The sequence below is a fragment of the Rhinolophus sinicus genome, linkage group LG10 (genome assembly GCF_036562045.2).
Source record: "Rhinolophus sinicus isolate RSC01 linkage group LG10, ASM3656204v1, whole genome shotgun sequence".
NCBI classification, from domain to species: domain Eukaryota; kingdom Metazoa; phylum Chordata; class Mammalia; order Chiroptera; family Rhinolophidae; genus Rhinolophus; species Rhinolophus sinicus.
Window position 1 is genome coordinate 86,541,251 of NC_133759.1, and position 14,173 is coordinate 86,555,423.

A 14,173-nucleotide genomic window follows, 5' to 3' on the forward strand; every position below is an offset into this window, starting at 1 on the left:
ACTTCTAGGGAAACATCTAAAGCCTTTTTCTCTGGTAAGGATGGGTATTTAAAATGCTTATACCAATGCATCACGGAAGCCTGGTTTGCAATATACTAAGATCAAAGTGATCATGTCTTCCACTGAACTTGATTCTAAATCCATTTATGTTAATTATTTTCTACAAAAATCTTATGTGTCATGGAGCAGAGGCCCTAGAATTCCTCTTGTGATTTCAAATTAGTTCTATGTATAAGCTGGTAGCAAAAGGGATCTAGGCACAGATTTTTGATCCCTGGTTAAGTAAGTGTAACTGAAAAGGAAATGCTGATCAGCTTTAGGCTCTGTGAACATTCTAAGGCTCCTTGAGCAATGTGCAGCTTGGGAAGTAAGTGCCCCGTGCATGCCTGCACGTATGTATACTACACAAACACGTAGTTTCAGGGGCTGGAACTCACATCTCTCACGCCAGCGACCAGGAACTCACATTTTAGAGCCAGGACCTGGTCTGGGGACAATGTCTTTCCCATGACACTCATAATTCAGGTAACTCCATCTGAAAGACTCAGAAAATGGGGGTAGCTTTCCCCCTTGCATCATCCAATTATGCCTGGATTTTCCACTTTCTTTAAAAGTATACAGAGAGCCCTTGAAAGGAAAAGACAGGGAAATGCATACTAATAGTTTCTCTTTTGAGGAAAAGCCATCTGAGTGAGTGTGAATTAGGTTTGACACCGTGACAAGATCTTTGTTTGCAAAGGCTGAAAAACATCAGCAGCCTGCCCTGGCTGGGTCAACCTTCTTGCAACTCTGAAATCCAGGTGATTTAATGACCAAAGTTAGGAAAAGAGAATGGATCATGGTCCAGAATGCTGTCTTGCCTCCTGACTGGGGAGTCTCAAGATAAATTGCAGAGGCCTTGAAAACAACGAGACTGTCTTCCCTGACGTGATTATTTTCTTTTTCTGATGCTGGCAGACTTCTCAGCTTCCCACTGTCATTGAGTATACATATGGGGAGTTATTTACTAGTGCGTATCACATTCAAGAAACCATGCATGCCTTCCAAAGGGTTTGGGAGCAAGAAACAAAGAGAACTTGATCTTAAACCAGGTACAGGATTCTGCTTATATTTATATTTATGTTAGATCTAATTACTACCTGGTAAATTCAGCATAACAAAGGTCGCTTTGAGATGAAAGAACATATTGTATTGTCAGTGAATACACTCTGGATTGCCAGTACAAACACACATTCAAAACAAAGTATAATAGATTACTGGTCCCCAAACGTCATACTGCTTTGAGCCTTCTGAATTCACTCATCAGAATTTCCTGAAATTCCTGGTGTTCAGGTGAAAGACAAGATGGGAAGGGAGAGGAGAAAGGTAGTAACACACACTGAGCATCTATTGATTGCAAGGCATCATGCTAGATACTGTCAGCATGTTGCTCTATGTTGGTAGCCTGACCTCTGTGGGAAGAATGTCGGATGATTTCCATTTTATAGATGACGGTTGAGATGTGGTTAGAGACCTGGCCGTTTCGTGGAGACTCCGTAGCACAGTGCTAAGATCACAGACTCTGAGTCAGACCAAATCTGGTTAAAAATGTGACTCTGCCCCTTAGTAGCTGTAGCTCTTGGGCAAGTCACTTCAGCTTCCTGAATCAAATATCCTCATCCGTAAAATGGGGGTAAAACAGTACTCACCCCACAGGGCTGCTGCCAGGCTGCAATGAGATGGTGCTTGTAATATGCCCAACAGAAGGCCTGGCACACAGTATGTACTTAGTCAGTGCCTGTAATACTGTTACAGCTCACTGGCCATCAGGCGGGCTGCATCCTTCTGACTTGACCAGGAATAAGAGGGAGAGAGAACTTGAGTTACAAAGGGCAGAACCGCTCACATGCAACCTGATGTGGCTTGCGGAAGCTCACTCTAAGTCACATCAGTCACGTAGTGTTAAGGCAACTGCATTTTGATAATATTGCTGCCCTCAGATTATTCTCTATAGAGCTTGGAGGGAAGAGGACAAAGGAAGAACTCAAGAAAGCGAATCAGAGAACCTTCCCTTTGGAGGGGACCTTGAGGTCATTATGACAATGACCCTCAAACCCAGAACTTCCTGGGATGCAGCTGAGAAATATGAGTAGATCCCTTGGCCTTGCTCCTGAGATTCTGAGTCAGTCTGCGAGGGATGTTCCCAGAGTCTGATGATCGTCCAGGCTGGGGACACCATGACCGAGTTCCACACATCCTTTCTGCTCCACCTTCCCCCAACACAAAACGGAAAACCCACCTGTGCCCAAGGCAGAGCAGCTCCTACCGGCTCCCTGACAGGCTGCTCTCCATTCCCTGCTTACTCATATTTTAGTTTACAACGAATCTTCAGACGACTATACCAGATGTTCCATTTTAATACAAGAGACAGGGTAGTAGCATGGATTTTAGAAACAAACAGCATGAATTCAAGTCCACGCACTAGCACTTACTAGCCGTCCGACCTCAGGCAGGTAGCTTTACCTCTTTGGCTATAGGTCCCACATGTCTCTAAAATGAGCTTTATTTCCGTACCTACATTATAGATTTATCTTGAAGATGAAATTAGCCGACATAAGCCAAGTGTCCCTGGAACACAGCAAGGGCTCAATACATCTTTTCTGCTGTTCTTATCATTCCAATCGAATTAGCTGAACACAACTGACACTGTCTCGCCAAACATTAGCCAAAGAGCAGGACAGGGACCTCCACAACCCTCACCCCACCCCCCCAAAAGGCAAAACAAGTCACAACACAGAGACTTGTTGGGGAGGGTTCTGCCTGAGGTGCCTGTGGAGTGCTTTCTGATCCTATAACCAAACCCCATGACACAGACAGATACAATCAGATAATGATGGCAATCAATAACGATAACAGAAATTATTATTTATTTTCATAAACACAGAGTACATACGTCCTGCTGTGTTTACACGCATCACATGCCAGCATTCCCTTTCAGGGCAGTCAATCAATGGGAGATCTCACGATCCACCCGCCGAGGCAGGAGGGGAAGAAACAGAGCGAAGGCTGAGAAATTACCCACACCAGAGTGACACATTCTCAAAGTTAATCTAATCCAGGGGGCCCTCCGAGTGGCACTGCAAGCCTGTGAATATGAAACAGGCTTGATTGATTTTTCACTGCAGTAGCTAAACACTTCATTGTTATTTGCGACAAATATAAGGAAAGATGAAACTGTAAAAGGATTGGATATTAAGCCCTCAGAGAAGCAATAAATCACAAAATGAATTCCAGAAAAATTAAAAATGGTAGGGGTAGGCTATATCTGTGTCCTAAGAGGCCTCGGTTATGAAAGCATAAACCCCATATTAAAAACGGGGGCAGGCACAGCCAATCCTGACCCAACCAGTAATTAGCACTGACACTGGTCTGGGGTCACCCATCCTCCTGGAGTGAGCCTCACCACATGGTCACCACAGAGGCAGCAAGAAAGCACAAGGCTGAGTCTAGACAGAAAGCTTCTGCTTCTCAGTTCTGCCTCTCAGAGCTCCAGTTCCCCTGTTATAATGGGGGGCAGTCACATCCATAACACTAGAAAGAGGTAAACAGCAATTCATGTTCTACCTGCCTCCCAGGATCCTTGGGAGCATTAAATGAGACCTCCGGCATGAAAAAACCATCTATGCTTCGAAATGCTTCTCGAAAACTCCTTCCTGACCCTGCATGTCTTCCCTTCTGTTCTTTCTCTGAATGGCCACAGCAATCTTCTGTGCTTTTCTCAGGACCTGCACCCTATCCAGCGTTTTCCAAAGTGTGGCCCAGGGAGCACCTGCGTCAGAATCACCTGGGAGTTTTCCAGGAGGGGTTTGCCATTGGGTACAACTCAGACCTTCTAAACTAATTCCTAGTGCTGTGGCCAATGGTTGTGTTCTAAAAAGCACCCCAGATGACCACGAGGCACTTTGTAGTTTCAGAACCATTGCTTAAATTAATTTTATGTTGCAGCCATTTGCAACTGGACCCTTCCTTGCTCCTCGAGGACAGGGAGTGTGTTTCACTCTACTTTGTAAGACCCACATTGCAGTACATACTTAGCACAGTGCCTGGCACAGAGTAGGCACTCATTAAATAGCATAGGAAACACAATGAAAAGGTCTATGTGTCAGATGCTAGCATCTTCATTATTGTCTAGATCAGGGACTACACAACAAACAGTCCTGTGTAACGGTGAAGGGCAAGAGTTCTGGAATCAGGCAGACCTGGGCTCCATTCTTGGCTGTGCCACTTATTATCTGTGAGGCCTTAAGTCAGTGCTTACCTGCCTGAGCCTCTGTTTACTCATCTGTAAAATGGGCATATACTGAAGTCATGGGATTGTGAAGAAGAACAAATTATAAAATGTACAAAAACTGCTCAGCCCAGAGTCTGTCACTAGGGAGGACTGAATCCACACTTATTCTATTATTAGTAAACTTAAACCAGTGGTCCGTTTGATCAGTTCTCTAGAAAACAGATCAGGTAGTTAAACTAGCTGTTTCACTAAAAGTATCACTTTTGGGAAAACAGCTAGTCTGTTTAGTCAACCTGCCTAATCCTATGACCTGTTAGCAATAATCCTTAAGAAGTTTCTTTTAGAATTTAGAGCTGGTAAATGTTCACGCCGATTTGCCATGGTGTCTTAGACTGTAGCTAGAGGGTGTCCAAATTACTACCAGTGGGATTTGCAAACATCAGGATCATTCTAAGTGGAAAAATGTTAGTCCAGGAACGTCACAAGAATGTGTGTACCCTGAATTGAGAGGAAGACAGAAACAGAACGGATGTGTGTAAAAACATGATGAAATTTAATCTTTTCTCTATAAAACAGTGTATTCATTGTGTGCGTGCCTACCCTGTGGCAGAAAGGCCTTTGCAGCCCTCACCGCTTGCATTCCACCCCATCCCAGATCAAGCTCATTCCTTAAGAGAGCTTTGCCAAAGAATGCTGAGAGACACAAGTAATAAAAGTCCCCTGCTCTGTGATCACGAATTAATATTTTCTTAGAAAGCTGAAACTGTAGGGAGTCGTAATGAAAAGCATCAGATCTGGGGGTTCATTTTCTAGCCATGAGATTTTGGGCAAATCCCTCACCTGCTCTGAAACTGTTTTTACTTCTGTGGGCTCTATTCATTTGACAAATATTTACTGAGTGCCCACTGTGTGCCATGCGTCGTTCTAGGTGCTGGAGCTATGGGAGAGAACATAGCATTGTTCCTGCTTTCATGGAGCTTACATTTTAGTGGAGCTGGGTAGGGGCAGGCAATGGACAAACGGTATATCAGGCAAGGATAAGAGCTAAGAAAAAAGTTGGGCAGGGTAACAGCACTGAGAGTGAACGGGAAGATGTTAGCATGCTATTTTCTCTAGGTTATTCTAGGCGAGTTTGTTTGAGGAGGTGGCACTTCAGCAGAGACTTAAATGAAAAGATGGAGTAAAGCCTTGGATGATCCAGAGAGAACAAGAGAACCTACCTGGGAGAGTCACTGATAGGATGAAATTATATAAGGTTATAAAATCCAACACCTGTAAACACTCAACAAACATCACTAGTATTATTATTGCTGCTGTTGTTGTTCTTTATATTAGCTGTAAGGAATGTTTAAATAAAATCCATTAGGAACCTTGAATTCATTACATCCCCTCAATTTGGGGGGAGGTTATGATATGTCACAGCTTGGGAACTCACACTTTCTGGACTCTGTATTCATAACTTGTTAAAAAGCAAATTTCAGCCTAGCTGAGGTTCTCAGGGCGCTGGCAGCCAACCGTAACAAAGAAAAGAGTAACTCCAGGATCATCCTGCAGGGGGCGCCAAGTGTGATTTCTGACCGCTCAGCTCCCGCCCCAGGCTGATTAAATTACCTGAATTAGGAGATTCCACGGCCTAGGAAGGGCTCTGAGGGCCTCTTACCTCTGGGTAATGGGAGGATGGGAAAGAGGGGCATGGAGAGTCTTGCTAAGTGGACTCAAGGCCTCTGTTTCTCCATCCCTCCATGTGGTCAGGGATCTGGAATGTCAGTGTGTATGAATGTGGGGGTGAGAGAAAGAGAGGGGCACACATACCCCTTGACCTGGGATGATAATGACACTATTCCAGGTTATCAAGAAAACCATTATAAACGCCCAAATGTATGTGTCCCAGTTTAAGAGCTATAACTCTTAATTTTCAGTCCCAGCTCTAGAACCACCAGTTGACAGACACTGGGTAAGTCACGCTCTCTCTCTGAGCCTGCACCACGTTGAAGGGCTCAGGTCCCAGAGCAAAGCACTCGTAGATCAAGGTTTGAGTCTCAGCCCTGCACGATCTTGGGCATATTACTTAACCTCTCTGAGCCGCACCTCTTCAATGAGCAATATTAACAGTGAACTACACACACCTCGTCAGGTAACGAACGAGACAGAGTGTGCAGCACGGTGCACGGGATAAAATAAGTGTAAGTACTAGATACCCCCGTTCTCATCTGCCGAATACCTGCCCTGCCCTCCTCATTGGCTGTTCTAAAGATAGATCAAGGGACGATCTAAGAAAACGCCTGGGATACAAATGGCACTTTACAGCTATCGGGTGTTATCGTTAAATTAGCATCATGATTATTGCTTTGAATATTATGATACTGAGCAGGAGCTATTATTTTCATAGAAGTGCTTCTCACCATCTCTGGGGGTAATGAGTGATTGGATTTGAAAGGCTATCTTCCATGAAAAAAGGAAAAAAAAAGAGAGCCACATTCTTGCTTTGAAAAGCTGAGCCTCCCAGCACTGAACAGAATGGGTCCATTACTCAGGGAGGATTAATTAGCTGTCGGATATTATTAAACGTTCTCACTCTCAAGATTCACGTAGAACTGGAAACTCTGAAAGGGAGCGAGAGGTAATCATAGTACAGGGAAGAAGAAAAAAAAAAAAGCCACAATTGCTGGCAATGCAAATTTCAAGAGCAGAGCATGTTAGTAAATTATAGTCTGATTAATACCACGTCAGCTCATTCTCTGTTTGGAGTCATTGTTCTGAATCTATGGTCGTCAGGGTTGCCTGGTTTTTTCTTTTTTCTACCACTGGGATCAAAAAGGAAAGGAGGCTGGCCTGTTCAATGGTCGCATGGAAAGAAAGCTGGAGTGTGGATGTTTACACTGAAACGGAGGATATCTGAAAGCTTAGGAAGGTAGAAGAGGTGAAATCAGATATGATTATTTACAGTATTATAGCAAAGGTGTCTCCCAAGTTGGTCCAATAACTGTTGAAAGGATTGGAAAGAGGCTCATACAAACAACAGCTCGAAGGAGGCTTTGAGATGACAGAGTTCACTGACCACAGACCCCCTTGTCTTAACCACCAGGGTCTCCTCTTAAAGATGCAGACTCCTCTGGACCACCCAACTTGCTAAAGAGTATCACTGGGGCTGGGTCCCGGGAATCTGCATTAGTAACTAACACCATGGTAATAAGAAAGCAAGAACCAGAACTGGGATTTGCTAACTCAGCCCCCGCTCGGGGCCTCCTTTCATGTCTGATATATACAAGTCCACTTCCTAACATCACCGTCTTACCTTGGGGACAATCTCTGCTCTACTGGAAATGGACACATCGGCCTTCTCTCCTCTTCATCATGAGGATGGCATCTCTAAGGGCTAGCCACAGATATATGAAGGCCCACTGGATGCCAGGGACAACAGAAATTTATACTGGGAACTACAGATAGCACCTGAGAAAGTCTATCCACACAACAAACAAGGGAGGGTGACACGTGGGCAGAAGTTCATGTTGTGGACTTCCCAGAGGCACCTAATCCATCTGTTTTCCATGGGACTGCAACATCCTGAAGGCTGAAAGACACTTATTCCTTTCGTATCGCCAGCACGGTTCTTGCTGCTTAGGAGGTATCAGCAAATAGTTTGTAGAGTGAATACAACAGTATAAAAAGTATATGACAAGAAAAATGATTATGAATTTTCTCATATACATAGGGCCCCCTAAGAGTAAGGGGTAATAACAGCCACGATATGATAATGATGACAGTAATACTAAAACAACAGAAGGGAACTCACATTATTGAGTGCCTCCTGTGAGACATGCTACACAGGCTGAAGCTGTGTCACACATAAGAGATCACTGAATCCTCACAACAGTCCCAGGAGGTAGCGACTATCACCCCTGTTATGCAGATGCCATATTGGAGGCACAAATTTAAGTAGTGTGTCCAAGGTTACCAGACGGAGAGCAGCGGAGCCAGGATTCAAACCCAGGACAGACTAATGCTCACACCCTCTATTCTCCATAACCTCTGAGCATTTAGAGCATGGACCCAGTATAAGGTGGACTTGCATGGCAGTTCTCCAGGCTGAAGGCACAGGCTGACAAGAGGATGTAGAGCAACCAATGCTTGTTGGCTCAGAAGGAGCTCAGCTGAAGACCAGGTACCCATCAGCTGGGTAAACACATGCCAGCCTAGTGCGGTGGCCAGCAAAGGGTCTGTGCTCAAAAGGTATCTGCTCAGTAAACAGATGAACAAAGGAACGAACGAGTTAATGAACAAATAAATAAGCGAACTAATCAGGCACACAATGATCGTTCAATTCCCCTATCTGTTTCTAAACCTAGGGCGACAACCACTTTTCCCCACATGTACTTCGCTGTCTCCCTTCTCAGTTTTTGGGCTTCAGTGGAGCAGCTGGTGTCTGAAAGCACATATTTAACATGTGCCTGCTTTACTGCTTACATTGAACAAATCCAAAACTAAACTGATCACCCAGCCGTGAACCACTTTAACCTATATCTAGAGCGCCTTCTGTAAAAAGTCCCCTTTCAGAAATCCATTTTTGACATCGCTTCACTGTGAGACCTTTCCTGGTCTCCCAGAACCAATGTAATTTCTCCCTCTTTTGATCAAACTACAACTCTCTCTGACTCTTGCTGCATTTATCTCCCTCTATTTAGTGCTATAATCATTTGTATTGTCATCCTGCAAATCCTCATTCCTGGATTTCTGGAGGGCAGGAAGGAAGTTACTCAGACTAATAGTAGACATCTTTTTTCTGAGTCCCAGCCATGGAGTAAGAGCTTTCCACCCTCATTTCATTTTATCCTCACAAATCCACGGGCAGTAAGTATTAGGTGCCCTGTTTTGTCGACGGAAAAATGAAAATAACTTGCATGACGAAAGCTCAAAAAGGTTAAGTGACTCCCTAAGAGTCTGGTTAAGTGGCAGAATTCGAACCCAGACCTGTTGGATTCAGAAGTTCCTGTTCTGAAACACAAGGCTCCAACTTTCTATGTAGGTAGTCCCATCCCTTGTACCTTGAGGACAGAAGAGGCACAAGACATTGTAGATAATGTGGACAAACAGAGGCTAAGCACATAGTAATATGTGGCAATGACCATGCGGGTTGTCTTTGGGGACAAAGGAAAGGCACAGATTTGTCGTCATCAGAGCTTGGTACCTGTCCTGTTCCTCCCAGAGACTCAGGTAGGTGGAGTCTCTGTTGGATCTCCTTCCCTCACACCTTATACTTGCAACCTACAGTAGCAGCCAGCACGTGGCTAACCTTAGAACCCCTTGCCCTGACCCTGGCGGCCAAGGAAGCAGAAGGACGGGGACAAAAAACAATTGCTGGACTTACCCGCAAGGTTGTGATGGTGGCAGGATCCCGAAGCCGGCCCTCCTCATCTTTCAGATTGTAGCCTTCTGGTCTTTTATCACGTTCACTGACTTTCCACAGCTTCACAGTTTTATCTGTGGAGGGCAACCAGAGGAAGTCAGCATTGAAGAGTTGGAAAGCTTGTAAAGGAGGTTTTTTTCCTTTGGGGGCAGGGGCAGGCAGGGAGAGGTGGAGGTAACGATAGAAGGAACTGCTACAGAAAGTGGCGCATGTCAAGGGCTTCCGTGCATCTTCTCGTGTCGTCTGAAGACAGAGCTCATGTTTCAAAACAAACGTATCGGGTGGAGACAAATGGTCTCCCTGGCAATGGGCTGTTAAATCTACAGCTTATACATTAATTTCGTTCATGCCATAAAAATATTGATCGAACAGTGAATAATAAGAGTAGCCACAAATACAGAATTAACTATGTTAGCACACTGCATGGAAAATTTATTTAATATTCACAATCACCCTGACAGATAGGCACTGTTATCCCATTTTCCTGTCCCAGCTCATCAAACACTGTCCTTCCCATAACCTGAAAGGACCTCCGTGACCTGCACCCCCGCCTTCCTTGCCCTTTCTGATCTCACTGTCTGCCCCACATCCTGCTACTTCCTACGACCCTGCCACAAGGCTTCCTTACAGGTCCCTGCACATGGTAAGCACACTCCTGCCCCAGGGCTTTTGCACTAGCTGTGCCTTTTGCCAGGAAAGCTCTTCACTCTCTTTTTCACATGATTTGTTCCTTTATTTTGCTCTCTCTATGTCCCAACCTCAGTGGGGCCTTTCCTAACCAACCTACGTAGAAAGGTTTCCTTCACCATTCTCTAGCCCCCTCTTCCTTCTTTCCTTTTCCCCATAGTATTGTTCACTACTGGACAACTTATTGAGTATGTCTCCCTCACTGGAATGGAAAAATCAATATAGAGAGCAGAGATTCCATCTGTCTTGTTCATCACTATACCTCCTGCACTGACAGCAGTGCCTGGGACATAGTAGATGTTCAAGGAATATGAGTTAGCTGAATGAATGACTCACACTCATACACAGCGCATGTGGTTAGCAATACTCAGGGAAATAAAATGGTACAGAGCATCCCAGTGCTCCTTTCCCCCTGCAGTCTCCTTGGAGTGCCCAGCTGGAAACTACCTTTCTCACCTTTGGACTGTTCCCACACTTTACACCACTTGCTGACACCTGTCATTCTCTACAGCACTAAAATAGGGGTGAGAACTCCAATGCCTCCAGGGGTCAGGCAGGACAGGGTAATGAGTGACAGAGGCTGGGGGTTCTGGGGAGCTGGATAAGGCTTGCCTGACCTGCAGGCATTCAATTCCATTTGCTAAAGAAACATGTTCGGGCCAACCAGATGAAGTCTGTGGGCCGCGGGCCTTCGGGGGCCTTCCTTATCAGATCCTGCATTTATTATTTGTACATGTTCTAACTTCTCTTCTGGAAGGCAGGGTCTTGGGTGCCTTTTTTGTATCTTCCTCTGTGCCTCCCTCTACTAGGTAAGCTTGGAACCAGACAACCTTGGGCCCTAACCCCATGCCAAGTCCAGCCAGCCACGTGGCCCAGGCCTGCGATTCCCATGCTAGGCGCTGAACTAGTATTTCTTCAGTGACAAACAAATGGGAGTACCAGATTTAGCAGGGAAAACAACTACGGAATGCCCAGTTACAGTTGACTTCTAGATAAACAGCGAATAATATTTTTATTCTAAATCTGTCCCAGATAGTCTAACCTTACAAATACTAGTATATTTAACTTCTCTATGCTTCAGTTTCTTTGTCAATTGAGGAAAACCGTGTCTTCCTCATGGGGCTCTTACGAGGATTAAATGAAACACTGTGTGTAGAAGTGTTGAACGCAGTGTCAGGCTTCTAATAATGGTTCACAAATGGAGCTGTTATTAGAATTAGCAAATCGGGCAACTATTCTGCAATAATAACATGTTGCTCTGACAGCGCTGGTATCACCCATGGTGATGCCAGCACATCCTACTTCCTCTCTGTAAGGCTGTCGGGACAGAAGCCGCCCCTCTACCCTGTCTTTCTCTTTTGCCCCCTCCTCTCGCTCCCCCATCTCTCTCACCAAACGCCTTGTTCTCAGAGGTCTGAAATGTACCACATTGTGAAGTGGGCTTTTAGCAACACTTTGGAGAATTTAACAGGTAAGTGACCCTGTTTCCTAATATCTGGGGATGACCTGGGCTGGTCACATCTGCTGGCATGGCTGGCAAGGCCGCCGTGTAAGGGTTGGGCACTCACCCTGGCTTGCACTGGGACAGAAGGCAAGGAATCCTTTCTCAGATGCTGGGTTGACTTTAGAACTTCCTACCTATATGCCAACACTCTTCTGGTCCTACCCTCTCTGGAAATCCTGCTACATGCGGAACTGTTCGTTAGGGTGACAAAATGAAACACTGGCCATACTAATACAGTCACTTGATTAGCTACTGATCAGCTGTGACTTAGAAGGATCCAAACTGGTTAATTTTAACACCAAATATTTTCTATTGCTTGGCTTCGGAATATATCCCATCCTATTTGCAAGGTAATTCTCTTCTCATATTTTTCTTATGAATGATAAATGGCTATGCAGAGAAATAGAGAAGTCATAGCTAAAGCATAAAAATAAAAATTACCTATAATCCCTCTAGTCAAGGACAGTCATTGTTAACATTTTGCATTGATCCTTGCAGCATTTTTTCTATGCATTTTTTTTGGGGGGAGGGAAATCTATAATAATGTTGCATATAAAGATTTTGTATTTTCTCATTTTTTTTCCTTCTTTCTATTATACAAATGGTACATATAATTGTAGAAAATGTAAATGAGCATAAAAGTAAAAAAAAAAAGAAAATTAAAGTCTCCCTCAATTCCACAAGACAGTGATAATAATTAGGAAAATTTTATGTATATCCTTTCATTATATTTGTGTGTGCAATCATATAACTGTTTTTAATAGACATAATATGCTATACATAGTTTATTAATGTTTTTCCCTAATCATATCTACTTCAACATTTATTCTTGTAAATATATCATTTATAATAGTGAGAATTTAATAATTAAAGGTCTAATAATGGGAGATCTATTGTAAACTATAGTAGAACCATACAGGGAAAGTTTTACAGTCTTTGTAAATGTTACGGTTTTTAGAAGACTATTTAACAATTAGGAATATATTCCTGTTATTAAGTTTTATATTATTAAAGAAAAAAATCTGATTTATAGAATATATTTTTCTTAAGAAAAAAGATTTATCCATGATTCTTTGTCTTTTCCTTTAAAAGATATTAACAGTGGTTCTCTCTGGATGGGAATACTTTTATTATCTTCATTTTGCTTCTCTATTTTCTAATTTTTTTTTTCAATGAACACTTAACTATTTTCATAGCATGAATACCAAATCAAATATACCTTCCCTTCTCATCATAGGTATTAGAAAACTAGGAAAGCAAATAATTTCAAGGCTTAGATTCACAATTGAATGTTGGTTTTATTTTTCATGAAAAATTATAAAGTTGGAAATGTATTCTAGCAGAAAGTAAAAACTATATCAACTATAATGAGATAAGCACAATTTTTTTTTTAAAGAGAATTGATGGTGAATTCAATTCAATTCCCCATGGTTGGGTTGCCTGGAGTCATTCTTGACTTTATTATCACACAATTTTTCTTGACTCCGTATCTTGAAGCTTTGTGGATAAAAAAGTCTGAGGAACATGTGGCTGTTACTATGAAAAATGACTTCTTCTATCTTCTGGCTGGCTCTCTGAGTAGTTTATCATTACTTGTGGCAGTTTTTAAATACAATCTTATCATCTATCTTCATTTTCTCTTTTGTACAGTAATTCCAATTGTCTTCCATTAATTTTTGCATGTTAACCTATTTGGCTTAAGGGGGTTCTCAACCTCAATATTAGTATTAAAAAAATCACATAAGAACATGTAAATTTTTCTTATAAGAATCATTTTGAGGTGCTGTTGGCATATGAAATAGCATCCCAAATGGGAAGATAATATCTTTGTTAATCAAAAAACTATTTAAAAACTCAATTAACAGAACATTATGCTATATAATTAATCTTCATTGCATTTCACTGATTTCTTTCCCATCCCCCCACAAAGGAGTTAATACATCTTTGAATTTTATTGTAATAATCAATAGGCTAAATTTCATAACATAAAGTCAGCTAGCTATAGCAGATAATCAGATACTTTTTTCTCTGCCTGTAAGTAATTAACTCAAAATCATCAGAAGTCTCTTTTATTCTAAGTAGTGTTGAATCTGCAAAACCTTTGAGTAAAACTTAAACAGTAAAACTAAAAGGGAAGGAATCGAGACAAATTCATGTGCTTTGGCTTTCAAGAAAATAGGTCGAAAAAAGTAAACAGAATAATAAACACAGTTATGAGAAAGAATTAAATTACTTGGAATCTGGAAAAACAGATGAATGGAAATCTGGTCATGTTGAGATAAGCCATGCTTGAATAACTAACTCTAAA

General features: G+C 42.7%; 1 protein-coding gene across 6 annotated transcripts in view; it reads right to left on the bottom strand.

The window, feature by feature from the left end:
- The window catches only part of PPP2R2B (protein phosphatase 2 regulatory subunit Bbeta), a 391,849-nt gene that overhangs the window by 87,736 nt on the left and 289,940 nt on the right, over positions 1-14,173 (bottom strand). For all 6 annotated transcript variants that reach the window (XM_074313727.1, XM_019739121.2, XM_019739122.2 and 3 more), the window contains one exon: positions 9,636-9,748. In XM_074313727.1, the coding sequence (XP_074169828.1) occupies positions 9,636-9,748 (113 nt within the window). The remainder of the gene's footprint in view (positions 1-9,635; positions 9,749-14,173) is intronic.